This window comes from Amblyomma mixtum, chromosome 3 (genome assembly GCF_055824585.1).
Source record: "Amblyomma mixtum isolate Tamu chromosome 3, ASM5582458v1, whole genome shotgun sequence".
NCBI classification, from domain to species: Eukaryota; Metazoa; Arthropoda; class Arachnida; order Ixodida; family Ixodidae; genus Amblyomma; species Amblyomma mixtum.
Window position 1 is genome coordinate 44,427,438 of NC_143014.1, and position 27,361 is coordinate 44,454,798.

At 47.7% G+C, this 27,361-nt stretch overlaps 1 protein-coding gene across 3 annotated transcripts in view; it reads right to left on the minus strand.

The window, feature by feature from the left end:
- LOC149349987 (uncharacterized) overlaps positions 1 to 27,361 on the minus strand; it is a 228,811-nt gene that overhangs the window by 197,384 nt on the left and 4,066 nt on the right. For all 3 annotated transcript variants that reach the window (XM_089578984.1, XM_089578987.1, XM_089578988.1), the window contains 15 exons: positions 17,893 to 18,015; positions 17,052 to 17,126; positions 15,237 to 15,353; positions 11,023 to 11,131; positions 10,699 to 10,949; positions 10,355 to 10,639; positions 10,115 to 10,279; positions 9,947 to 10,060; positions 9,597 to 9,869; positions 9,407 to 9,523; positions 9,209 to 9,334; positions 8,972 to 9,097; positions 8,644 to 8,811; positions 8,480 to 8,575; positions 6,566 to 6,790 (listed from right to left, as the gene is read on the minus strand). In XM_089578984.1, the coding sequence (XP_089435110.1) occupies positions 6,566 to 6,790; positions 8,480 to 8,575; positions 8,644 to 8,811; positions 8,972 to 9,097; positions 9,209 to 9,334; positions 9,407 to 9,523; positions 9,597 to 9,869; positions 9,947 to 10,060; positions 10,115 to 10,279; positions 10,355 to 10,639; positions 10,699 to 10,949; positions 11,023 to 11,131; positions 15,237 to 15,353; positions 17,052 to 17,126; positions 17,893 to 18,015 (2,370 nt within the window). The remainder of the gene's footprint in view (positions 1 to 6,565; positions 6,791 to 8,479; positions 8,576 to 8,643; positions 8,812 to 8,971; positions 9,098 to 9,208; positions 9,335 to 9,406; positions 9,524 to 9,596; positions 9,870 to 9,946; positions 10,061 to 10,114; positions 10,280 to 10,354; positions 10,640 to 10,698; positions 10,950 to 11,022; positions 11,132 to 15,236; positions 15,354 to 17,051; positions 17,127 to 17,892; positions 18,016 to 27,361) is intronic.

A 27,361-nucleotide genomic window follows, 5' to 3' on the forward strand; every position in this document is an offset into this window, starting at 1 on the left:
ACACGTTTCCATATATTAACAACTGGACGTCAGCTCCCGTCTATGTCATTTGTGTCGCACTGTTCGCTCCTCGTCAAATTCCTGGCATTTTAGTAATCTACCAACTAGCCCCCCCCCCCAAAAAAAAAATATATATATATATATATATATATATATATATATATATATATATATATATATATATATATATATATATATATATATATATATATATATATATATATATATATATATATATATATATATATATATATATATGCGCTATTCCCTCTAGCCGTGGAGAGTAGCGTGAAATGCGTTGCGCCGCCGCGGTGGCTCAGTGGTTATGGTGCTCGGCTGCTGACCCAAAAGACGCGGGTTCGATCCCGGCCGCGGCGGCTGGAATTTCTTTGGAGGAGAAATTCTAGAGGCCCGTGTACTGTGCGATGTCAGTGCACGTTAAAGAACCCCAGGTGGTCGAAATTTCCGGAGCCCTTCACTACGGCGTCTTTCATAGCCTTAGTCGCTTTGGGACGTTAAACCCCATAAAACAAACCAAACCGTTGCAGGAAAGGTGCAGTAGCATTTTCTACGGCTGCTCATAGATGGCGTTGCCCAACACTCGGGTATTGGTCCGATCTTTCGGCTGCTGGACGTGACCCTTTAAGCCGGGCAGTGTGCGTGGACTCCATAGCTGCTTTCGCGGCTCGAGGAGCCGCCGCCCTCAACTGCGTTTCTTATCTGTACAGCGCGCTCGGTTTCCTCGCCACTCTTGGTGCGTTGTGTGCCGCCGATTTCAGCCGCTTCCTATTTGCTTTCTGGGCAGAGCGATCGGCGTCTATTTCCCTGCTTTCGCTGTTTGACGTTTCATAATCGCCGCGGCTCTTTCGAGGCCTCAGCAAGCAACGCGTCTCAGAACGATCGGAAGAACGATGACGAAGACGAGCATTTCGCACACATTGGGAGATGATGCCACCAGTCAGAAAACGCCGCGCGAGACGCTGCGTAGATAGCCAAGTGGTCTAATGCCCGTGCCACAAGCACCCAAGAAACGGTAGTAACTGCTTGAGGCCTTAAGTTCGTTAATGCCATTGCTTTCGGAGTTTGTGCTAGACATCTAGATTTAACGTCATTATACTTAAATCACGATGACAATAATGCCTGCAAGGCAGCCGAAAGTTTTACCTGAATACAAGCAGTGATAATGAGCACAGTATCTCGGGAATGTTCTTCAAATCTAATGCAAAAATTATTATGCGGAATCTTGCAGGGCAAATTGAAAAAGTAGCCATAAACTTGCGTGAGAGCATAAGTGCTGGTAAATTAGGCAGTAGAGGTGCCTCAATTGACTTAAAGTTGTGAATAAACTGTTTGGCGCTGGATAGGAAGTTGTTGCTAAAAAGTTTCATGCTTTTCTGCGCGTAGAATGTGAACGAAATACTCGGGCGAATGAGTTGTGGCGAACTGAGTAGTTCACGAATGGCAGTAAGGCTAATGCCGTTAGATCTGAGTGCGTAGCACAGCGCAAATGGCACTGAAACTTAAGGCAGCAAGCACTTATGGGCATTAAATTTGTCTGCGTGGCACGTGTACAAGAAATCGGGGAACGACTGGTTCGAATCCCGGTCGGAGCCACTGTTATAATTTATTTTTCGCTTGGTACCAGTCTGAACAAAAAGTTTGAAGTTTCGCATAAGTTCGCCGTGGTTTCCGGAAAATGTTCGCCTTAGTTTGCAGAGAATGGGACCTAAAAGCATTTATGCTTAATAATTTCGGATCTGGAAAGGCTACATGTAAAGAAAAATGTGCATCTTGCATTGTTTCCATTTCACTCCATTCATATCTCGACTTTTGCTCTATAAGCCACAGCGTGTTGTCCTCCAGTGTTCCGTTACGTTTTGCGGGTGCATAAATGTTATATTAGCGTCCGCACCTAACGACGTGTTCTGTCCTAACAATTCCATATCGCGGCACTGCCGTCCTTGGCGGTGTGATTTCGATGCCGACTGGCAGTGAGCCTTGGCCTCAAAATGCTTTATCTGTACGACCATATTCAAAGAATGATCGAGCAGGGAATCGCCGAGGATCTTATTGCCTTATTTCTTAACTTTTCTTGTAAAAGCAAGCGCACACAATATGTGCGAATACGCCTAACTAATGCTAAGGACCTGAAACCGGCTGAAAAATCCGAAAACGGCAGCTCCAGCTCTGTGCGGTGTAAACAGACAACATATATGGTGCTTCACGCAAGGTGCAAGGAAAAAAATAGAGTTTTTGATTATGAAGATGAGTTTTATGGTGCAAAGACAGCTTAGGTCAAAGAGCACCATGGCACAAGGCATTTATTTTTCTAAACAAGGTGGGGTCAAGAACCCATATTCCAATCATTTCAGCCCAGGGAAGCAGAGAAATAGGCCCGGGGAATGAGTACACTTGTTGGAAACCGACGGGTACATGGTTATCCAACACCGTACCTCTCGCGTACGAAGCGACTGAAGTAGCCTCTTCAACATTCTATATTCGTGGAGTGTCGTGAATGCATGGCGAGAACCAAGCTTCATAATAAAGTGGTACGTCCACACGTGTGTCAGACCTAACCCAGGTTGCCCGCTTTCCTTTTGAAAGATTAAGAACGTTTTGCGTCCGTGGCTAATCACCCACTAAACTACAAAGAACAATAAGCACTTAAAGGCACAGGTCTGATTTGGAAACTTTGCTCGGAAGCACCTAGTTCAGTTGTTTGCAATTTATTAAGTGGTGATTTGTTTCGTGATCTAAATAAAGCATAAATAAAAGCACCACGTGATAGCGCGTTCTCGCAGTTGTAACGCTCTTAAGAACACTGCGATGGAGCAACACCCGAGCTCCAGATCGGCTGTAAGAAAACGATTATATTCTGCTCTCAGTGCCAGCTCGACAGCCTGGGTCAGAAATATCGTTCTATAGTCAGAAACAGAGCACGATCGCTTCAGGGCAGTGATGACGCTGCCAAACTTACTCTCATTTTCGACATTCTGTTTCATGACCGGTAAACAGGGTTCCAATCATCTTTAGTCCCAAACCTCTCACTTGCCACACACTGTCCTGTAGGCTTTGGTATAAACCTGTCAACGCCGACCGCCCGCGTGCGGCGGCCCGTCGATTTTTCGCGGCCGACATGCTAGCCTTATTTGTCAAAGACACGCTTGGCGGCATTACAGTCAAGGTACATGTGCGTCGTTGTCATGCGGCTTATGAGGTTTTCCTATAAAGCCCGGGAAAAAAATTCCACGTAAGCGAATACTGTAGCAAGCAACTGAATCGGGGGCTTCGGAACACTCTCCAACAGTTTTTCAAGCCGCACATCTGCCTTCCTCTGAAAATTTGAGCCACTGGTCTTAGATAATTAGCTAACGAGACGCAATAATACTGCCCAACACCACGGCAGCTTCTGGTGGCCCACATCACCCACGTGTTGGCTAACCGTCGTACCGTACAGAACTCCAGCCTCAATTCACCCACCTCAACCCGCGACCCAGACCTGAGACGCATACTAAAGTATATATATATATATATATATATATATAGAGAGAGAGAGAGAGAGAGAGAGAGATGTGTATTGTTCAATACAAACTACCAAGCAATTATCACGCAGCTAATTCTGTCGGCGTTTAAGCCTTTTCTGGCTGCATTAAGGAATGCTTAATGCTCTATAACAATCTGATAAAATATGGGGCCACTCCTTCCCTCAAAACCAATCATGAATACTGTTCGATCAGTAACTGCAGTTGTTCCGAAGGTCGTCCGAATTATCATGTTAGCTGAGTTATTTTGAGGTAGCGAAGTCTAGCATTCAAAGACTAAGTCATATCCCGTCATTCCTCCTGAAAATTCCAGACTGTTCAAAAATAAAAGGCAATTCGTTAAATATTTGCGTGAGTTTAACAAACAGAAAATAGGCGAAATATATGACCAGGCACATGGCCTGCCGTGGCCTAAGTCAGGAAATGGAGCATTTAAGCAGTGATCAGTTCTAATAGGCCAGAATTGTCTTTTGCACACGACTATAATTTTTTCTTTTAGCTGCTTTTTCAGAAAAGCATATGTCTAAACCGGGCTGTCAGAAGCTATGCTCCCAACAGGCGGCAGCCTCACCAGCCTAAAATAACAATTGTGCGTGAATTAGAAGCACCTTCAGACACAATGACTGATTGCTGGATTACACGTTATTGATCACTGCCATGAACCAAAACTTAGAAAGGTACACTTACAATTCAGTTTACACGTGCTGGCTTTCAGTTTCAATGATTTCTATTGACTATAGATATACATTATTTCTTTGATATCCATACGTGGAAAGCTCCGTTGTTCGAAGCATATTGGCTGAGGACAAATGATGAAAGTCGCGCAGTGAAGCAGTCTAGAAAACTAATGTATTACGCATAGGATGCCTAGTATTCCTTTTCTCGCGCACAAACATAAAAATGCACTTTAGTTCCTTTTAATTAATGTGTTCGCTATTAACTTAGAGTGGTATAATCAAGCGCAGTCGCTGGTGCGGTGGTGACAGGACCCACGTCGGTCTTTTGGGAAGGAAATTGATATGGCTTTAAAATTTCCGTTTTAGATACTTCCTCTGTGCTTAAAGTAGTAAAAATTTGCGTTACCTGAAAGCCACCGAGTTGGCATACCTCTACTAATCGGGTCGCAAATGTTTTCGCTAGAAGGTTTACGACTGTTTTCAACTGGCATTGCCCTCTTATAAAGCCCCAGCAGCAGCGAAGCTACGCAGATTAATGGTTTTCGATCAGCTCCTGCAAATAAAATTTTTAATCTGTTAACTTCATGCCTGACACGGTTATGCATTTAAAATCCAAACGTCCACGCCGAGTGATTCCGTTTACGGGCCCCGAGATGGCGTACCTTCAGCAGCCGTAGCGTGAGGCTTCACTGCATTACATTACGCGACGCTACCGAATCCTGAGAAAGGGAGCGGGAGGGAAGTTCGCCAGCTTCGCAATCATGATTCGCATAAGTAAAAGTTTCGAACTGAGAATGAGGCGTGCGTTCGGCCCTTCGCGAACAGGTGCAAACACGCAGAGAAAGGGTGTTTTTTCTGTAAGGCAAGTATGTGTGTGAACAAAACCATCACTCTTGCGTTGTGTTCTTCGAGTAATTCTGCTAGCCTTTTCTCCCTTTTCGCTTTCGGGTCCCGCTTGGGCCAAATAATCAGCTTGTATTACTTTCAAAATAATGTTAAGGACGCTTAATCTCTGCCTTATTGGTATGATGCGATAGTGTTAATGGCCATATATGCGGAATTGGTCATTCTCGACTTCACCTTCATGGATCCCTGTCATCCTCGTACCAATCCTGGCGCAGTGGTGCAGTGGTTAAGCGATGCGCCACTGCCCTGCGATGGCAGGTGCTGCCACCCGGTGGGGCTTGTGCAATCCAGGTTGCTCTTCTCGAGCAGCCTCTCAGGATCATTAATTTAACTGCCACCTGCTAGGGTGGGCAGTTGGCTCACAAATCCGGTGAGCAGGTTGCGATGACGTCACAAGGTCACGTGACCTAGCTGGCCCACCTATGTTGCGTCTCCGGGAATTTTTTGCTCACAACGCCGACGACGACGGCGCCGGATTTTCTGCAGAAAGGAAAACTTAACGCTGTCGCGTTAATATAAATAAATACAAATACTGCAGCATCTTTTTGTGGCGTGCTGAACCTTCGATTTTTTTTAAGGTGACTATGCGCTCGGCTAATGCGCAGGGAAGGTAAGGAGCAAACAAGTTCTTATCCATCAGCACTGCCTTGTGAAGGAAGCTGTATCACAACAGACGCGTGTGGTGTGGTCGTGGCGAATGTGGTGGTGGTGGTAGTGGCATACCTTCGCTGACTGCGAGAGTGACAACCAGTAAGTAAATGTGCAAGTTAGCTGAAGCCTGGTGGGATTGCGAACATGTTTCGGCCATTGTGCGGTTCGGTCTGATATTGCCTGGAACTTAATGCTCCGAGTAGAAAGAAATTTTTAAAAATAAAAAAGCAGACGCTACTGGCACCAAGGAGAGAAGATACATGAAGAATGAAGAAAAGTGGCCGTACGTTCCGCCTTGAGAAAGTGGTGCTTTAGGAGCCAGTTCTTTTTTTCATTATTGTCTCATGGTCAGTCAGTGCACTTATTCGGCAAAGAAGCGCTGGCGCGAAAGCAGAATTTTAGACTTAGCAGAATAAGCCTATTTATATCTTCACCTCATTATCGCAAAGAACAACAAGTAGCTAGCGTGTGTCTACGCACCGTCCCTGAGGATGCCTCTTTCCTAGGTGGCAGCGTACAAGAATTCCTTTTTGAGCCCGTTTTCCTATTTTATACTGAAGCAGATACCTGCACTAAATAAATCTTTTAAATCAGCACGCCAGCACAAACACAGCCGCATATGTCATTTGGGTAGGTCACGAAACTACAAAGGAAGAGAAAGATCATCTGACAGTGAACCAAAACCGGGCGTCACAAAGGCTGCGACGACTTTTTCCGGTCAGCTGTATGCACATGTGCTAGAAGACCAGGAACTATGAACCATGAGAAGTTTGTGAGGAGGAGTCTTACCTGTATGCGTTGCTGGAACTCCACAACATGACACTTTGAGGAGTCCCGTTTGAGCGAATCGGTGAGCTCGCGCACCTGCTGGTTGATGAGCTGCAGCTCCTCGTTGAATTTGCTCATCTGCGAATCCTGCTGCGACTTGCGTAGGCTGGCAACCAGCAGCGCGCCTTGGTTGTCCACCAGGGAGTGGATCTTGTCGCGGTCCAGCACAGCAGCCTCGCTAGGCTCCTGGTGCGAGGAGGGAAAGAGGGACTTTAATACCAGCCGTCAGAAAATTTCATGTCTATCAAGACATGGAAAGTGCATACTGGCCACAAACGTGACATCAAGCGCTAAGGGAACAAGCTTGGCTTGTTCCACTTGTGCTAGCACTTGACGAAAATCGGAACCTCAAAGGATTCACTTTCATACAACTGAAACGCTCATTCACAACCACTTACTCGCAGTGAGCTAGCCCTGACATGGTGCGCAAAGAGAAAACGAACCCGTGTAAATGGAATGACTAAAGTCATCGATACGACAGAGGCGCCTCCAACGAAATCAACAGACATACCTCCATTTTTATCTGCACTAAACCATAGGTAGGGTTGAATTCCTTGGGAGGTTCGAGCGAATGAGGATTATCGAGCAAAGAAAAACTAGGCATCGAAGTTAATTAAAACGGTATGCTTCCATATCACAGAAAAGCGTGAAAATGCAACAACACGGGTCGAATCTTTCGCTTGCGTGTTGGAGAAACAAACTTGGGGAAACAGGAGCAAAGTATTAGTAAGTATTTAAAAATGGAATGGAAGAACAGGAAAGCTTAAAACTCAGATTTATCGCCATTAGTGAAAATTGCATCCGCAGAGTAATTTCATTTGTTGAACTCTGTCAGCCACACTTAAGATACAGACGAGTCGGAGCGGACGGATTGCGTAGGAGCTCCGGCGTACTTGCCATCTGGCAGAACTGAGGTGTTTGTGAACAACTGGGCGCATCCATAAATCGTAATATACAGCAACGGCCCCTTTTTTGAACTCCGGCGGCGTTGTAAGTCGGTGTGTAACGAAACAGCTACACCTCACTTGAAACGATTCGCTTCACTTTTCATGTCAAGTGTGGATGCTTTAGTGCGTTAATTCTTATTAACTCGTTTCTTAGCTTCGCGCCATCGTCGGCGTTCGCAGCGCCACCTACTTCGGTTGGCAGGCGGCAAAGTGGAGAGAGAGAAATGTTTCTCTCCACGTTTAGACGAAACAGAGGGAAGGTGGCAAAGGGAAGAGGTAGAGAGGGTGGGAGGTGACAAATGCTCTAATGACTGCGGCCCGGCGACCGACTTCTTTCTTTGCTGTCACACCATAGCTAACGCTCAAATAACCTGTGATTTTTTTTTATTCACAATAAGTAGAGAATAGGGGAAGGGGTGCGGGAAAGTGGGCTTTCGCTGAATTCAGAAACAGTGTGCATGTTGAAGTGAGTATAATCACATACTGAAACTAAAGGAATGCACTATCATGAACAGGCGCTGTAGTTTTTATTCCTGTGTTGTCTGCTGATACAAAGCCGCAAAATGGCCATCCCAGATTACAGTACTTAAGAGTGATATACGCCACATGACATAATGCAGTTGTCATAGGATATAAAGAGTAGTGCGCATAATTCCTGTCAGAAAAAGCATAAAAAGGTGAGAAAATTTCGCACATGAAGACAGGCCCGCACTGTCAGGCCATTTTACTGTGCGCTGAAAACAAAGTTCATCCCTCGTCAGTTTGGCATGCTGCAATTCGATGACAGCATTGGATGCTACTTCTGCTCACACAAGCGGCCAATATTTGAAAAATATTGCGAAGTGGAGAAATTTCGAGCGCTGCATCTCTAACGGGCAATTTGCTTTCTTTGGGCAAAATATTGCGTTGCGAAAGCAAACGTACTTACAGTTTTGTCAACCAACGTTGCTAAGTTTTCTGCTCGTTGCTTAGCCTCTGCCAACAGGCCCTCAACTTCGTGGGTGTCCTGTAGTTTCTTTTCCAACTGAAAAAGTAAAATCATTGCGAGAATTGCGTAACGCAGGCAGACATAATAATTTATGACGTTCTTACCTGCGCAAAATAGTCGAAGAAACTTATCATGGCCTTGACCAATTCCTGGTACTGGGAGATATTCTTTTGGAAACTCTGCTGAGTTGTACGCAGCTGCTGGAAGAGATGATCTCTGCGCTGAAGCGTAGACGTCGCTTCGATCCTCGCGTCCAACTCTGACTGGATAGTCTGAAAAGCAAACAACCTCTAGAGCCGACAGCCGTGAAGAAGAGCGGGCTATTGAAGACTGCCGCATAGGCATGCTATCCACCGAGAACATGCTGCTGAGAGTTGCCGGATGCCTGCGGTACAAAACCAGCATGGTAGGAAAAAACCGTGGGTCACATACCCTGACTAAAGGCATGAGCGTGTCTAGATGGCGGCCCAGGTACTGCGCGATTGTCTCGGCTCGGTTCAGTTCCCGAGGTATAGCAGGGTACAGCTCCGACTCAATCTTGACTGCTGACTCCATCGTCTGCACCCAAGAAAAGCAATGTAAGGCCACTGTTTGTTTGCGTTCTTTACAATGGGTAGTAGACTCTCTGACTTGAGAGAGAGTCAGTTTCAGAGATTCAGTGATTCTTACTTTTTGGGCATCCTTAAGTAGTTGTTCCGAGTTACTACCAGGATTGCTCTTCAGTTGATGGCATTGATCCAGCGTTTCTTGGATGTGGCGAACAGCTTTGGTGACGTCTAACCACGTGTCTTGAAGCTAAAAAAAACAACAGAAAAAAATGAAGACTTGATAAGTGAGAATTTCATGGAGCGCGTGGATTTAACGCACTCTTTGAGCGTCGTGCAGAAAGTTGTTCGCATTGTGGTCGAACTGCATGAAGTTTTCGTTGATAGATGCTTGGCGTTCCGGACCGGCGTCGCTGATTGTTTTCAGGTCTTCTATCAGCTGGAAATAGGCGGCAGGAAGGTAAGAGAAAAAGCGCCTCTGCCACTGCAGTCGTGCGACGGCTTATGCGTACCTGAGTCGATATCTTACAGCAGCTTAGGTAGCGCTGGGCAAGTCGGATGCGTTGCTCCAAGAGGCCCCGGAGCTGCTGCCACAGCTGGAGAAGCTCCTTGGACCGCGAGTCGTCCTGCGCCAGTAACATGGTCAGCTGCGGCTCTCTGGCTTGCATCTCGTTCAGCATCCTCTGGTGGCTCTGCAAGAAGTCGTGGGCCGCCGCTGCGCCGATGCCAAGGCGGCTGTTCTGCTCCAGGAAGGTCTGCACGACCTCGATGCACCATTTGTACAACTGCGCAAAACGGCATAGGAGGAAACTGGTCAGCAGGCCACGGCGTCGGTTTCATGAGTGTGCCCGACTCCACCTACAGTGTTGCACTGCGTCAAGAAGTTGATGGCGCGTTCGCTGCTCTCCACAACATCCGCCGCTTTTTGCTCGTACAGCTGCCTCACGTGCAGGTGTCGGCTTTGCAGTTCATCGACCTGCAAATGAATTCACTTCAGAAGTGGTGCACGCGTGCGGGCCGCGAATATGACCTTGTCCTGGACGCCGCAGGTGCCGACAGACAAACGGGCTAGAATGCCATGGCCGAGGAGAAGGGGTCTCTCGACGCACGCATCCAAGAGCGCGGTCGCAGCGGCCAAGTCTTGAACGGGGCCTTGGGAGACTTGGATTTGGAGCTGGTCCAACTTGTTCAGCGCCTGCAAAAACAAAGCCGCCTCGAGTTTGTGTGCCGACGCTCAAATAAAACAGCAAACCCGGCTACGCGCCCCCACCGTTTGGGCTTCGTTGAAGAACTCTACGGCCTCCTTGAGGTCCTTCTTCCGGGCCTCGTCGCGTTCGATGCGGCTCGTCACGCGGGCCATCAGGTCGAAGGCCCGCGCCTCGACCTCCGCGTCTTGAATCTGCTTGGCAGACTTCAACAGCTTCAGCATTCGATCTCGTAATTTCTCGTTGGCGGAGGCTATCCTCGTCGTGTGCTCGTGGAGGAGAATTTCGCTGCTCGCGGGGGAATCGCCCAGGGCCGTATCTTCGGGGCTCTGCTCCAGTTGACGCTCCACCTAAAATTAGAAAGGGTTTTCGCGCGCTCTCACCCGCGGGGGACTCCGCCGCCGCCTACCTCGTCGAGCTCCCTGAAGAGCAGCAGCGCCCGCAGCCGCTTCTCGAGCGCCTCTTTCCGGGCCTCGCAGAGCAGCCCCAGCTTGCGCCGCTGGTCCTGGAGGCTCTCGTGCTGGCCCTCGAGGGCCGCTATGGCGGACAGGGCCGCCGCCGGCTGCAGGGGCCGCGAGTCGCCCGTGCTGGCCACCTCCTTGAGCGTCTGCAGCAGGTTCTGGAATGGCTGGAGGCTCCGCTTGGACGCCTCGAGGATGGCTGCGCACGCGGCCCCTGTCCTGTATTACCCGTGCCCGGCATTCAGGCGCAGAAAGCGGGGCAGCCCACACACCTTTGCGTGCCTCATTGAGCTTCTGCAGACGGGCTTCGCATGCGGCCACTTGATCCGGCAGGAAAGTGTCAGTGAATTCTTGCTCGCCCTTCGCAAGTTCATCCGATAGCTGCGAGAATGAAACAGGTCGAACCGCCATGCTTGTAAGGAATATGCTCACCATAGGTATACATGTGGTACTAAGTGTGAAGATCACTGCGTTAGAGCGAGGGAAAGTTCGGTTTTCACTGCGTGTGTGTGTGTTTTTTTTTTTCATTCAACGGTTTCGCCGAATACGTTCGTTGCGCCAGCATGCTGAATGAGAACAATTGAGCTAGGGTTTAAAAAGTCGGGTCTTTGTTCACCGACCGCGAGAATACTCAGCAGTTTTAATGAAAGAGCCACTTAGTTTTGTATTGCATTAATATCACTATTGCAGCGCCAGTTTAGCACTCACTTGAAGCGCTCTTTTGTGATATGTTCAGGAAGTTACTTGGCCAAAACGGTTGTTCAGCTTGTCCCAACATCGCTGTTAGATGAACGAGGTGCTTTAGACACAAAACAGATTCCAGCGTAGTCGTGGCTTCAGACGCGGGATGGGACAGCGAGTGCAGCTAGCACTCGCCTGCGACTGCAAGGGGTGCCCTCGAGACTCAATGTTTAAAGGGGTAGAGACACCAAATTTTTGTGTTGTATCTCTTGGTTGTAAATAATGCGTAGCGATTCAGTGAGCGTGGGATACCATCTTAGAAGCATGAACTCGCATTATATAATTAATAATCGTATTATTTGTACCCAGCAGTTTCGGTTTCGGTTCGTAGTTGCCAGGTTTTGCCAGGCTCTTTCATGACGTCAAAAACCAGACAATGCGTTGTCACGTGGGTACGGAAAGCCGTGACGTCGTGTAGGCATGTCGTCTGCTGACACGCACGTGGTGCGCGTAAACACGGATAGGCGGGCGGAGGGCAAGTCGAACAGCTCCGAGTCGGAAAGAAGAGTTTTATTTCGGCGAAGACACCGATTATGAGGAATCGGGGGTTGACGCAGACGAGGAAGAAGACGCCGCGGTTCGAACCCCGACAACCACTTCATTTTTGATCCGCTGGCCAGCGATTCCGAAGAGGAGGCAGGCGTCAGGCCCGACGCAGCTCAGATTGTGCCAGCGAACGCCGAGCGTGTAGGCAACGTCAAATGGTAAAGGCGCGTTCACACTACGCCGACGATCGGCCGATTTCAGTCTGGCGATGGTCGGCGGCAGCGATTTTCGTGCCGTCGGCGCGTCTGTCACACTGCGCAGACGCCGACCGAGCACCGGTCGTCGCCTGACGAGCGCATCGCCGTCGCGTCGCCGAGATAGCAGCCGTCGGCCGACCCGTGTGTCACACTCTGCCGACAACAGCGCCGACCTCACGCCGACGTTGTCCCATCCCGACAGCTCGACGCTGCTTTTTCGTGCGCGCTGCTCGTCTGCTAGCTCTGTTGATGAAGGCGTCGTGGAAATCGAACTTATCTTCTATTATGGGACGAGTTCGCACTAAAGCGATGTGAAGAGTAGGCCTTTTATTATAGCACAGTCGACTTCCAAAGCGCCGTCAACTGCGGAAGCGAGACCACCTAGGCCTAGCGACGACTAGGGCAGCCTGGGACCAGCGCGCAGTTCAGGCGCGTTCACACTAGGCCGACGGGACCCCGAGGTCGACGCGACAGCGACGCCGACGGTCGCGTCGGCCAGCCTGGTCGTTCCCCGACTAGCCAGTCACACTGCACCGACGACGGCGACGACGCCCCAACGACCAAGCGTCGTCCTAGTGTGACAACGCCGCCGACCAAAACGAGACCCGTTGGCCGACGTGCCTTGGGCATATCGGTGGCCGAGCGAAAACATTCGCCGACCAAAAACAAGTAGCGAGCTCAGAGCGCGAAGTGCAATCATTATTTAGACAAATAATGCACGCGCAGCAACATTCATCAAGCCATATGGCCACTTGGCCGACGCGCCGCACTGATCGTCGCTTGCGAACTGCCGCCCCACTGCAAGCAGGGACACGGAGCGGTGAGCATCGCTGCGCCGCTCTACCCAAGCTCTGCCCGCAACCGGTGTCGCACTTCGCCGCCGTACAGCAGTCCCTCAGAAAGACTGCTCGAGCAGCGACAAAGCATGCCGGCTTATGTTTCGAGCTTTCGGCAACGGCATCGCTCGCGGGCGCTCCGGGCGACGAGCTCTTCTGCTGCCTGGTTGCCGTGGTCGTCGCTAGGCCTATAGCCTCTTCCGCATCGAAGTCGCAGCTGCCGGCGGTTCGGAAGTCGCCTGCGCTATAATAAAAGGCCTGCTCTACACATCGCTTTACTGTTAACAGCATCATCTCACAATAAAATAATAGTATGGTAAATCTCCACGACGTCTTCAGCAGCGAAGCGAGCGGGCGCCAGGCGAGCCGGACCGCAACGTCGGGCCAGCGGCAGCTGCGAGGCGGTTGTGGCAAAAAGTTTGCTCGTATCACAGTCGTTACCTTTGCCAGCAGCTCAGTATTCGTCAGCGATCCTCAAAAATGACACAGTTTTCACATTTCTTATCCCAGGGTTTATTATTTACGTCAAGAACACACTTTAGCTCCTTTTTATGACGCCGGCAGACGGGATCCAGGCTGGCCGGCCTGCCGGCATGCTCGGCGTACTTCACGTTCGCACAAGAAAATACATAACATCCATGATACTAGAGAATGCTTCCTACATTAGAGCACGGGCAATATGCCTCTGCAAAAGTGGATCTTTCGGCAACGACATCGCCTGCGGCAACGCCGGGCGTAAAGCACCATCGCACTCGCGAGCGTGCAGAAAAAAAAAAGACTCGTGAGCACTCGTAACCAAGGTTGCTAGGCCGCGAAACCGCAAAACTTGGTCCCGTACGTCAGAAAACTGTGCAATGACGTAGGAAATACTTGCTTGTGTTTTCTTCTCTGTTCCTACGTCACATTGATGCACTAGCGATGGCTCAGACTTCAAGAGTGAGCATTTTCACAAACTTTAAAATGAAATTAAAATATGTTCTAGACCTCCCTTAAATTTAATACTTCGCTCTTATGGTCCTCACATACAAAGGAAACGTATGGCAGTCTTTTGTACAACCTTGGAATTTGATGTCTCTACCCCTTTAAAGCACACGATAAAAACTCTAGAGACGTCTCAAAACGCCTTAACTTAAAACGACAATCAGACTCAGTTTATAAGCGCATGCAGTTAATCTGTTCATCATGGCATATGTATTTCGTTGTCGTCGCTGCACATGGTGCCTCATACACATCAATCAATTAATTAATTAACTAATTTTTGTTCGTTCCTTCTTTTGTTTGTTTTTTTGTTTGTTTGTTTGTTTGTGACGCACTGCAGCCTCCCATGAGGCTGTGGCAGGAGATAAACAATGCAAAAACAAATCATAACAATCATAAGCACGCGAGATGCAATAAATGTACAAGGAAACGGACAGTAAAAACATGTCAACTACGACTCACAAAATCTAAAAATTATTTCAAATGCAGAACCCGAGTAACGCCAGGAAGGGAGTTCCAAACTTCTAGTGTGCAGAGAAAACGGTATTTGAGAACGTCAGTACGAGGATTAAAAGGCAGAATGCTTATTTCGTGATAGCTTTTTAATGATAATGACTTCGCAAATTTTAAATAGTTGCCAAGTAACTCAAATCGCAGAGAGTTTATTACTGTGTGCAGTGGCTTTGTTGTAAAAAATGAGAGAAAGGAAAGACAAGGCGGGTAACCAGACCTATGTCCGAATGGTTACCTCCTATTCATATTTCCGTTCTTCTTTTCTTTTGTTTTTAACTCCCACAGGTTTACGCTCATTAGGCACCTTTACCACCCTCAACCATCTCTTTCACTGAATCTGAATCGCTCCTTTTTCTGATATTTCTCTCATTTCTGCTGCATCCAATCCACAAAACCGATAGTCACCGGCTGGTCATGGCCAATCCCCTTTTTGGGTATTCGCCGTAATATGTCGAGGAGAACAACTCTGCTCTGGGTTAAGGGGTTGAGAAAGGAGGCGAGGAGAAGGAGCACTACACCTGAAGTGCACACTCCCTGAGGCCTGTTGTCTTGAGTGTTAGCTGCGAAAACGAAACTAGTTAGGTGCGCGTTCCAGTGAGCCGCTACAAGTGTTGGATGAGCTTTCCTTCCGCGGACAATGCTACAGCCCTCCTCTCCTTTGGTGCAGCGACTCACCTTTTTGGCCGCGGCGTGGTATTGAACCGCTGTGTCCAGCACGATACTTCGATGCTCCAACTGGGCGTTCAGGTTCTTCCACGCCAATCCGAGGTTGTGCGCCATAGCTGAATACACCTGGTCGACAAAAATGGCCGGCAAGGTTTTCACTTTCTTTTCTCTCTCGTCACATATTAGGCAGCTTACGAGCGCAGGTAAGCACAGTTAAGCATATCGAGCTCTCAGGGCTGACTTTTTTTTTTTTGCTTTTTCTTTGAGTGCGTCCCGTAGAGATTGCACGCAGAAACAAAATCGCAATGTCCCGACTTATGACTGTTCTAGTCATTGCACTTACACAAGCCGCCTGCTTGGGAAATAATTCGGCGAAGCGAGCAGTCAAAACTGAAAGCTTCGATTCTTTTTATTTTATTTGCACTTTTTCATGCTTGGCAAGCTGGACAAACCCTACTGTCGCTACCATCCTTCTTTCTTTTTCTTGGCCATTCTAACATACGTCGCTACGATCCAGTCGAATTCATAAACCTTTCACGGTATGGCTCGATGCGAGGTCCATGCAAAGGGATACAAATAAGGGAGTAATTATATTCATCTGCATCCACCCAAGCGCAGCCAAACGGCTACAAAGGAAAGCTATACAGCTTTCTCCGAAACTTCGCAGTTGCTCCGCTTGGGTGGATGGAAATGAGTAATTACTCCCTCATTACAAATCTACTCCACCTTGGGAGATTCCCCTGTACATTTCACCAAAAGGACACGATGTATTCAAATGCGGCCTTTCTCTATATTCTGTGGAACTATGGAGGAAGATATGGGCAGCCTGCGCGGCTACAGAAGTAACAGGCTTCCTCTTGCGTAGTAGTTCTGCGGGCTTGCAGAGTTGGTATACAACACAGAGTGATTACAGAGGCCAGTAACGAAAAAAAAACGTAACAAATATAACGAGCGAGCAAGCCCTTAGCGTGGCATGCGGCCGCGACATTATTAGTCTCCCTCTTGTTTCGTCACCCTCCGTCTGAACAGAAATAGATTCTACCGCTTTGTCAGCTTGCCTACATTTCTCCTCTTTCAAAGCCTCCCTTCCATGGACGGTCAGTAAAGATGTCGTTCACAGTAACAAAATTAACAAAATTCAATGTGCTACTCATTTGTGTGCGCACTAAACCATTTTAAGAACTTTGTGTTACGCAGCCGCCTTAAAATAAAATAATATTTCGTGCTAAAACGCTGAATATTTAACCCTACATGTGGTTAACATACAACTTGCTGGCTTGCACCAATAGCAAGTGCAATCGTCACCAATAGATAAAGATGCCCTTTACCGACGTTCTCGGGCATCGAAACCAGACACTGGTTTAACATCACCAAACCAACGAAAGGGTTAACAATTTCGCTTAAAAGTGTATTTTTAGTGAGGCAGCTACGAAAAATGTAACTCTGCTGACCGATTTCATATCTACATGGTTACATGAGACCACTTATTAAGTTTCATCACAAGCAGCTCAAAAGATTACTGACTTATCTTGGTAGCATTCATATTCCACTAATGCAGCATTCAGCTTGCTGCAATTCCAAAAGGGCGTTCGCTGCATCGTTGAAGAAGCTGAATATTCACCGGAATCCCGAAGAATACGATTACAAGACATCGTCAGATAAAACGATAGGACTGAATGGGGAGCTAGGTTTGCAACAAGTAAATAATAATTAGAAAAACGCAAAGAAGTGTACATACGACAGACCGAAAGCTTCTATGCGCATATATCAAGACCTCAAGAGCCTCTGGTTTTGTTAAAAAATGTCGGGAAGCCAAAAGCGTACCTGCGCTTTCGGCTTCTGGTTCGCGATCAGCTCGTCAGCTTGGCTCAGCAACTCCTCGACGGGGCTCTGCTTGTTCTGCAGGCACAGTGAGCAGAAAAAAGGGCGTGCTCTGTGAGTCCTGCAGTTGTTTACATAGGGCAGGTGGGCTGGTCCACGACGGAGAATATTGTTATTCTTATGCGTTGTTTACACTAGGACAGACGCCACAACAATAACTCATCGCCATACAAGACGGTGGGCAGACATGCCACTTTGTTCGACCTGCAGCGCAGATATATATAGGTATAATGCATGCGTATGGTGCATCCTACATGCGGTGGACACAACTTCCAACAGTAGTTTTATTCCTAGAGTCAGGCATAGAAAAAAAAATGTTTGGGCTAAACATTATATACACGCTCTCTTCATTTCCACACTAAAAATTTCCACCCACGTGAAAATTTCTCTCAACTCGTTAGCACGTTCAACGCAGAATATCGAAGGCAACTTTGGACGAACACCTAAAGTTATGCCTACAGAACGGGTAGCAAGCAAGGCTTAACCACGTGTTAGGTCAGTGAACTGATGACTTGCCCCACAAGCTAAAAGAGCGATAGGTGCCAGAGGTGTCGTTTGATATTTGTGAACTTCCCTCATTCTGCTTTATTTCTACACCACTCCTGCTTGACTGCAGTCTCACCCTCATTTTACCGTGCCTACGCGTTAAGCCTTTCATCCAAAGTTAACATCGGGAACGCCCTCCTGGACAAAATTACAAGTGACGTGGTCGTTGATAACAGGTCTGAAGACGGCAGCTCCCGTCCTCGTAACATTTTTTTTTTATTGTGCAGATGAAAATTACCTGTAGCTTCTGAAGGACCTGCTGGTGCTGCTGCTGCAGGTGGAGGGCCTCTTCGTAGTTGCTCCCCACGTCACTCATCTCCGGCGACAGCTCCTGGATGCGCAGCTCCAGTGCATCGCCAGACTGCGCCGTGCACGCGGTTTAAGAAGACGTGGACGGGACGACAGGAAGTGAGCTTTCAGTTCTTTGATCCCGTAGGGAGTGCAACAAGACTCCCTCAAAGCTCTTTTTAGTACATCTCTTGTTGGGCTTGTGACACTAAGGTATCAACTTGCCATTCTGCTCCGAGTTCGCCTGAGGAGACGCAGGAGTATTAGCGAATCGACAGCACATTTGTTCGAAAACTGATAGGACGTCGCCGGCAGCCAATGTTTCATGCAGTAAAAGTGTCGGCTGCCATGAAAGAACTTTTTACTTCCTATAGACTTCAAGAATGCATTCGATCGGGTCCATTATTATTGTACAAATATATTTATAGATAAACTTCGCGTTCTATATCGCCTTGCCGATGTAATGAATTTGTAAAAAGGTTGCTTTGAAAATCGCAGTCGCATTACCCTGGTCAGTGGATGTTGCTCATCATCTGTTCCGGACACTTCTAGAGTACCATGAAGACAAATTTTAGGACCGTTCTTATTTATTGTCTCTATCAATGATATAGCTGAAAATATTCAGTGAAAACCTCGACTGTATGCGGATGGCTGCGTTACTTATCACTCAGTGACTCAGCCGAACGGCAGCAAAATACCACAGTACGCTCTGGGTAAAATTTCGAGATGGTGCGCCACCTGGTATGTGACCACAAATGAGAGAAGATGTAACTAATTGCGTTTTTCCACCAAAAAAAAAGAATATTGTTGTAATTCCCACAGTCACAAACATACGACCCTACAGGTGTAATCGGGGTTAAGTACCTAGGTGTCCATGTCGCGAGCAGTCTCTGATGCCAGGATCATATCGCCGAAACTGCCTCACAATCAAACAGCACAGCGCATTTATGTTCTTAGCTAGAAATTTTCGTATGCCCTCCAGCCACTAAGAAACTGCTAAACGTTACACAGGTCAGATCAACACTTGAGTACCCATGAGTGATGGATGCCCATGCCAGAAAAACCGGACAGAGTGTATACAGAACCGAGAAGCGCGCCTTATCACAGGGAACTATCAATGACGTAGCAAGGTCATTGAAATTAACAGCAGCCTATAGCATTTCCGAAGTTATCTCAACGTAGGTGTTGCTTGCGCCTAAAATTTTTTCTTCACATTTTTATTAATCCTAGTGCTGGTAACTCACGATACTCCTTAGATCCACATCATATGTCATATCAGCGTAAACGTGGCCAAAAATAAGAGCGCTGATCGCGAGAAACAACCAATTTTTTTTTTCCAAAAGCATTATTGATTGGAGGTGGAGGACGAGGAAAAACCTTATAACATCCACACTGCTCCCGAAGAAGAGGGGAGAAGAAGAGGAGCCGTCGATTCGTCCGAGGCGCGGGGTTGAAATGCACCGCCTGAAAACACAGTGGCGGAAACATTAAAGGCAGCGTTTTACGAAAAACGGCTTGACATATGATGTGCTCGTGCATCCGCTTGTGATCTTGCGTATACTGTGCTTGTTCCGTTGTTGTTTTTTTTTTTTGCGCTGCTTATATTTTATGGTCTGGTGAAACTCTGCTGCTGGTACTGCAATGTCTGTCATCGTGTTCTTTCGCGTAAAATTTGTGCTTGCACTGTACTTATTTTTATACCCCTCTCACTGTAATGTTCCGAGAAGCGATCGTGGGTTGGTTGAATAAAAAAATTACGGAGGGCACTCGCAGTCTGGAAGTTCTGAGTTCAATTCCTCGCGCTTTCGGAAGAAATTTTATTTTTCGTTGCCGGGTCACCGGGTTTTGGGACGCCACTTTTTCTGGACATTGGGTTTCAGTGCCGATCAGCCATATAAGGATTTCGGAATAATAAATAAACAATGGCACCATAAACAGATCACCTTCATAGCGCTCGACCTTGACGGCCCAGCTTACGCAGCCCTCCACCGTGCGCAGCGTGACGATATACAGGTCTGTCCAAGCCTGCGTCTGGTGCGTGCAGCAAAACTTGGTTGTAAAAAATTGCCAACAAGAGGGATTGCAGGGCCAGTGCCCTGATAGTGGAAGTGGGCATAAACCGCCTGCCACAAAGGCCATTTATGTTCCACTGCATGTGCGAAAGGCAGGCAGTAGAAGGAGAAAAACAATGTCCAGGCATTGATCTCCTCATGAAAGCTCGTCGCACATCAAGACCGTCTCGGGAGACGTGGTGCTCAGCAGCTGCCCCGTGTAGTCTCGCTCGCAGTCTCTTTGGACTGAGGCTCGCACCAGCTAATCGGAGTCCAAACGGTCAATCTTGATAGTGTCTGTATACAGGCTGGCGCCAGTTGGTGCGTGCTTGAGATACTCTGCTCAAGCAACGAATATTCATTGGAGCATTGAAGCTCGAAGATGGAGCTCACGCCCGTATACTTAGTACTAACATATCCAGTGCAATGAAGTCGCGCATGATATTGTTAGAACGAACGAATTTAAAACGATTAACGATATTTCCCTCGAGTGTGTAAGTCTTTAGCGATCAGTCTCTGCGCTCTTTTTGTGTCACTCAAAGCACGGTCGTTTAATGAAAGGTATAGAATAACGACCTCTGAGTGGATCGCGCCGGTCACTTCGCGAATCCTGATGTCTCGGCACACGATATTAAAATTGCCGGCCAACTGCACGCCGTTACAACGCGACAACAGCGTTGAACCTGTTTGAGGCCTGATTTTCTGGCAGTAGCTGTAACTTTCGCTCCAGTGCCAGCCATTTGTTAGGTAAAATAGAAGTGGCAGGATTATTTGAAAGCTGAGCTAGAAGATTCGCTTTAAATTCATCCGACTTGACTAGGGCTTCATAGCGGGCGTCTCACTGTGGGGGTTCAGTACAGAGTAGCGGAGACGTATACCGGCTTGACGATTTACCGGACGATGGCTTCGCATGCTCCATGAACATACCTGGCCCCGCCCCCGCCACTGTACGTGCGCGGGAGGCGTCCAGACGGAGACTCAGTGGTTATAGTGCTCGGCTGCTGACCCGAAAGACACGGGTTCGATCCCGGCCGCGGAGGCCGAATTTCGATGGAGGCGAAATTCTAGAGGCCCGTGTACTGCACGATGTCAGTGCACGTGAAAGAAACCCAGGTGGTCGAAATTTCTGGAGCCCGTAACTACGGTGTCCCGCATAGCTCGAGTCGCTTTGGGAGGTAAAACCCCATAAACCAAACTCTTTTTTTCTGCAGTTATTGAGCTTCATATAGCGGTAAACTTAATTACTGCGGTGGAAACAGGCTCTTCCTGCATACAAGTTTTCCAGCTTGGACATCGCCATATTATTCGCTGGACTGCTTTGCTCACCTGGGACTACTAAGCACGCCTTGGGCATCGCCTTATACTGCTTGCTGGGTTGCTGTGCATCTTGTGCAAGCATGATGGGAGTCGCCAGGTGTACACAGCAATCCAGCGGATAGTATAGCGACTCCAGGGTTGACGGTGATGAATATTTTTGGGTAAGGGCATTTGTGCCAAAGAGCGCCATGGCACAAGGCATTTTTCGTTACACAAGATAGGGTCAAAGACCCATTTCCCAAGCAACTCACCCCAGATAAGCCGAGCACAAGGCCACGGGAAAGTTTGCACCCACTGTATCACCGGCGAGTACCCGGCTGCACTGGGTATCGAACACCGCATCTCCCGCATGCGAGGCGAACGCTCGAACCACTGTGCCACCGCTGCGGTGACTCCAAGGTTGGAAAGGCCTACACAGAGGTATGGTGAGCATTATTCTGGTCCCTTGATGCATGTATCGAAGCATCTGAGGTCCTCGCGATCCAGTCACGTGGCAACGGTGGTGACGCTGCTGCGCCGCACGTGCAGCGTCTCTCCTTCCTTTCTGTTGTTTTTTTTTTTTTACACCGTCCTTTCTCGTTTTTCTGTGCCGTTTTCTTGCGCTATCTCGTTTCGCTCCCATGTGGCTGGAATTGCTGAGAGCAGCGAGTTGCTTTTGGCTCCCTATGTTATCGGAATTCGTTTTGGATCATCTACGTCTTGGATCGCGTCCGTTCGCGCAGCAATGGCCATTCGCTGAGGCATGAACACCTATATACTCAGTCTAATTGCAAAAGTGACATTTTCAGCGGCTGGATATCCAAGCGTCACGTGTCATTTGGACGCGCTTAGATGACTGGCACATTCGCCGGTGCCGCTATCGTATTGCAAACGACCTTTCGGGTTCGAATGTTTCAAACATTCTGACTGGCTTTTTGATCTGTCCTCCAGCGTCTATGATGCTGAATAAAGATTTGATTTGCTCAGAAGACTTCCTTGAAATGGTTGGAGCAGAGGAATGATTAGCGCATGAGAGTTATTACTGGCTCTTTATTATTAAAATAACAATGGAAGGAAAAGATGTTGCTTGCAGCGGCATCCACCATACAAACCTGAAGCACCTGAGCTGCGACTAGCGTGAGCAAAAGAACAGGGAGAGGAGAAAGGGAAAGATGGAAGGGAGCGATAGAAGGAAAGGATCGGTGTTCTCGCGCTTTGCAGCATGCCAGTGGTTCATAACGCGTCCGCTGTCGCCTTCCCACTTCAGGATATCACACCAATGTTCTACGTCACAATTTTATTTTGCCTTTGCACGTGAGGCGCAGCTTATAACGCGGACTGCGTCGCAACGAGCGCGTCAGTAAGCAGAGTAACATCCTGCAATTTCAGTGTTGCATCCACGGGCTTTTCGCGCTGTTAGAAGCATTTCTGATAATTAAAAGTGCCATCGGAGCCGTGAGTTTTCTGAACATGTACCTACAGCTGTTTTCGCACGTTTTACTTCGTCTGGACTGAGCAATGTCGTCGGCGAGGCCTAGCCAGTATATTTTCTGCATGTATGAAGTGTTACTCTTCTCTTGACTTCTCGTTTCGGCAGCCTAACGGGCACGGTACAAATGAAGTTCGACTCTTGCGCGCGAGCGTCTAAGAAAAACACAATTGACTCGCTACTTGAAAACCTACACGTGGCCTAGCAAACAAGAGACAACATGAGGCAAGACCCTTTTCTTTCATTACGCAAGCAGCATATGATGGAATAAATGCTAGTACAAAGGCGCTCGTCAGAAACCGCGTAGATTAACGTATTATTTACGGGATGAGCTTCCAAACAACACCACTCGAACAAATGAATTTTAGGAATTAACGCTCTTACGAGCCGTACCACGGCGCAAAAATCGTTACTGCGATGTGAGTGCGGTGTAAACAAGTCTTTTCTGGTGCCCCCTCCGTTTCGCGCGGACTCCCCCCGAACCAGCGCAGGCTGGTCTTAACGGTTGAGCTGGCATACTGCCCCAGGCAGTGTGTTCGTTTAGCAGCGACTTGACCCTCTTTTAGTCTTGTTTTATCGTCATTAAGTAAACAAACAAAACCGCCCTACACTGCAGGCAGCCAGATTCGCCCGTCTCTCGCGCGACCTTGTTTGATTGTAAAAGCAGCATGCCTCAGTTAACTTTCTGCTCCAACTTTTCCCCCATCTTATTTTTGACATCTCGGCTCTTTTCCTTTTTTTTTTCTTGCTTTCTCGCACGCACTTGCTGTATAAGCGTAACACCGCCTTTGGTCTGCGGCAGTTATTTCGAGCCATTTCACCGCGTACTGTGATTTTCTTAAGAAACCTCGCTCTTGGGGTTCACCCCCGTTCAAGAGAAGCTAAGCAGATGAAACTGGAGTGACGACCTCGATGTTCGCTCTGCTCTCCGAGTCCGCCGCGACTGGCTTGAAAGATAGCATTGGACAGGACGACACGTTCTCTCCACTGTCCGTACCATGTCGGCAGCGTGTCGCTCGACGTTCACAAACGCCAAAACGGCACTAAAATTCACGAAAAGGCAGACGCAGTTTTAATTAGCAAGAGTTCTTTTTAGCAATGCTTTTCTAAACGACAAGCGAGCCATCTTCCTACATATCTGCACGTAACTGATCATTTCTTTCTTTCTTTCTTTCTTTCTTTCTTTCTTTCTTTCTTTCTTTCTTTCTTTCTTTCTTTCTTTCTTTCTTTCTTTCTTTCTTCCTTTCTTTCTTTCTTTCTTTCTTTCTTTCTTTCTTTCTTTCTGCCGTTCTTTATTTCTTTCTTTCTTTTCTTCTTTCTTTAACCTGCCGTGGTTCAGTGGTTATGGTGATCGGCTGCTGCTGACCCGAAGGGCGCGGATTGGATCCCAGCCGCGGCGGTCGCATTTCGATGGAGGCGAAGTGCTAGCGGCCCGTGTACTGTGCGGTGTCAGTGCACGTGGTTGAAATTTCCAGAGTTCTCCACTACGGCGTCTCTCATAGCCTGAGCCGCTTTTGGACGTTAAACCCCATAAACCATAAACATTTTTTTTAATCTTTTTAGTTTTCACTCAGCCAAGTGTCGCAAGCCTGCTTTCTCTCTCGGTGCTTTTAATTTGATGTTCCTAGGAACGCTGCTTTTTATCAGTTAATCTCGTAGTTGTCCCTTTTCAGCTATGCGAAAAACGTCGAAAACTCTAAAGGGTTATCTGCATATGCAGCGAAATACGAAGAAATTGTGCGCGCTTTCGTGCACATAATACGTGCTCTAGCAAACACTGAAATCGAAATGGAAGCACAATAGTTGAAATCCACAAGTACGTTTTTGCCACGACGCGTAGCATTTCGAAGCTTCGCTCTCCTAAGCAGATGAGTTCTGTGTCTGTCACCCAGTGTGTTGGACCAGCCCCATCTTCATCCGCCCGATAAACTGCCGTGCACGATTATACGGTTTGCACTTCACTCGCTACCGGCGCAGTGGACTGAGCACTGCGGCACCATTCTCACTGAGGCTAAGATCTCTTTGACTTCTTGACCATCTTGCTGTTCTCAGGGCGCACCAGGTGTTATACGGCTGTGCCGCAATTGTAATTCACTCCACGCCAATTCAGGCTCGAACGTTGCGGAGGGATTAAAATCCCACGATTAAAACCACGATCAAAATCGTGGTTTCTCCAGCGGCAAGCGAGCGACGATAAAGCCATTTTGCTGTACTGAAATGCCGTGCTATGTTACCAACGCTCGACTGCTGTCCGTAGCATTTGATTGTGCAACAATACATAACCACGTATGGGCACCGCCTGCAAATAATTTATCGTTAACGATCCCTTTTGTAAGGCTGACTTTTTCTTCAACTAGGCTTCAGTGACAAGAGACGCCTTCCGGACTGATTGTTCCTAATAGAAGCTTTTGCAACAACTTCGTGAGAACAGAATTTCGGCGTTAAGTTTCGAACAGAACCTCGCAGACAGCTAAATGTAATCTGCAATTTCCGTTTTAGGCAACAGTCACTTGATTGCTTAACTTCCAGTCTCAAAGCGTAGGCCCGCCTATTTCGTTCGTGTCTGTATGAGCATGAATTTTACGCATCGTTCTTTTCTGCAACTTTTCATTTCAACCAACCACATTGAACTTTAACAAAAAAATATTCGGGCCCAGATGCCTCACTACATAGTGTAGAGCGAATATCTCGAATGTGAATCTTAAAAAGAAATTTTGCGCACCGACCAAGAGCAGCCATGGGCATGTACTCGCGAAAAGTGAAAACGGCTTTAATTTTTTATTTTTCTTTATTGGCAGCCCACGCAACAAAAGCGAAAGAATTCAAGCAAGCTACACTCGCGCTCGGTATGACGTGCAACACGCAGAGTGTGGTAGGAACTTCATTCATGAAACACGGGGAGTTCGTGAAGCATCTAGCTGAGTAGAAAATGTAGGACTTGCTGGAAAGTGCAAATCGCACTACGGCCACGCTGAGCCAAACTGCGTACGTGTCATAAGCTGTCGCATCGATCGTGTGCATGGACGACTCCCTACTCCAAATTAACTGCATATTACAAAATATACTATGTTTATAGAAGGTGTCTTTATTATAAGAGCGATAGCTGCGCATGAGGCTTTCTTCAAACTAACAACTGCGTCGCAGAACAGCGGACGCCGTTTATTAATCCACTTTACTACAACGCCTTAACATCAATAGGGAGCGAAAGATTTGGGAGTATTTTATTATGTACAGGAATTTGACGAGTGCATGCCCGTTAGCTGCATGATTTCATTTTCTGCAGCTGCTCCGTTCATCCCGGAAGACGCTATAGATCCACGAACAGCTGTCACAAAGGTATATCTGATTCCATAACATTTATTAACTTTTTTATTTACCGTTTTTGCGCCATATGTTCACAATGAAAATTTATAGGCAACAGTTACGCGAACCTAACACGTACAGTTTAATACACAATCAGTAAAGGGCATGGGATTTGGTATGTCTACACACGGCTGGGGCTGGCATTGAACTTGCCTAATTACGCAACCAAAAGGTCGCCGCGGAGCCTCTCCATTCGACGGACGCGTCAGGAAGCCCGATTTATCCATGCTATACCTCTCAGCCGAACCGCAGATAGAGCGCCACTAGCCCGAAACCCCGATGCGGCGTGATAGGCGTTGGCATGTCGCCCACCTCAGTCACAATGACGCCGTGGTGCACGGTGCACCTGGTTTATATAATCGGGAAAACTTTCGCTATTTCTGCTTCGAGGCACACGGCTCTTGCTGAGGGCCGCATTCGCAGAGGTCGTTGATAGGCGCATTGGCCATCGTCTCGTTAACTGGCTATCCTAACTGCCGAGATCACGGGCGCCGTCCAGTCAGGAACTGACCTTAATAGCAGAAAGGTTTCCTGCAACTCCGATCACATCAGATAATGCGCCACAATATAGGCAAGTAAGATGAAAAACAAGACACTAGTTCATTATTAGACTCCTTGACAAATATCCTTTGACCTATTGTTTGCCGAAACAGATAGCAGGTCTGAAAAATAAGATTTAGTCACTGATCAAGTCAAAAATGAAAGACATTTCAAACAATACGGTCAAGGCGTAATCAAAGTGGCTGTAAATCTTATTTTTTACTTCTATGCCTGACCAGACGAATTTTCGTCGTATGGATAGCAGGCCTGCCTGATGTGCACGCGCAGTGGAACTGAAGATGGATTTGCTTCTGAGCTAGTCGGAGAAAACAACCTCCTCAAGAGAATGCAGCTGAGCATACAAGGACACCGGCGCAAAAAAGACGTTGCAAGGCTAAACTGACAACTAACGATGAAAGCTTGGTATGCTAACACATGAATTCCGCAGTCGTGATAAAGGCTGGAAGTTCTCCACAAACGCTAGTCATTTTATATCGGGTACTTGGGCATGTTTTTCCACGGCTGGTCTGTCGTAAGAACTGCCTATCCTGGCTGATGGTGAAGGCCTCTAAAAGTTCGCGCTCCATCTGTTGCTTGCTTTTTGCGATGATGGTGATGAACTGAATATTAGCTTTGGAGGGGTAATGCTGTCAGTGGACAGCAAGGTGGCCAGAAGGAGT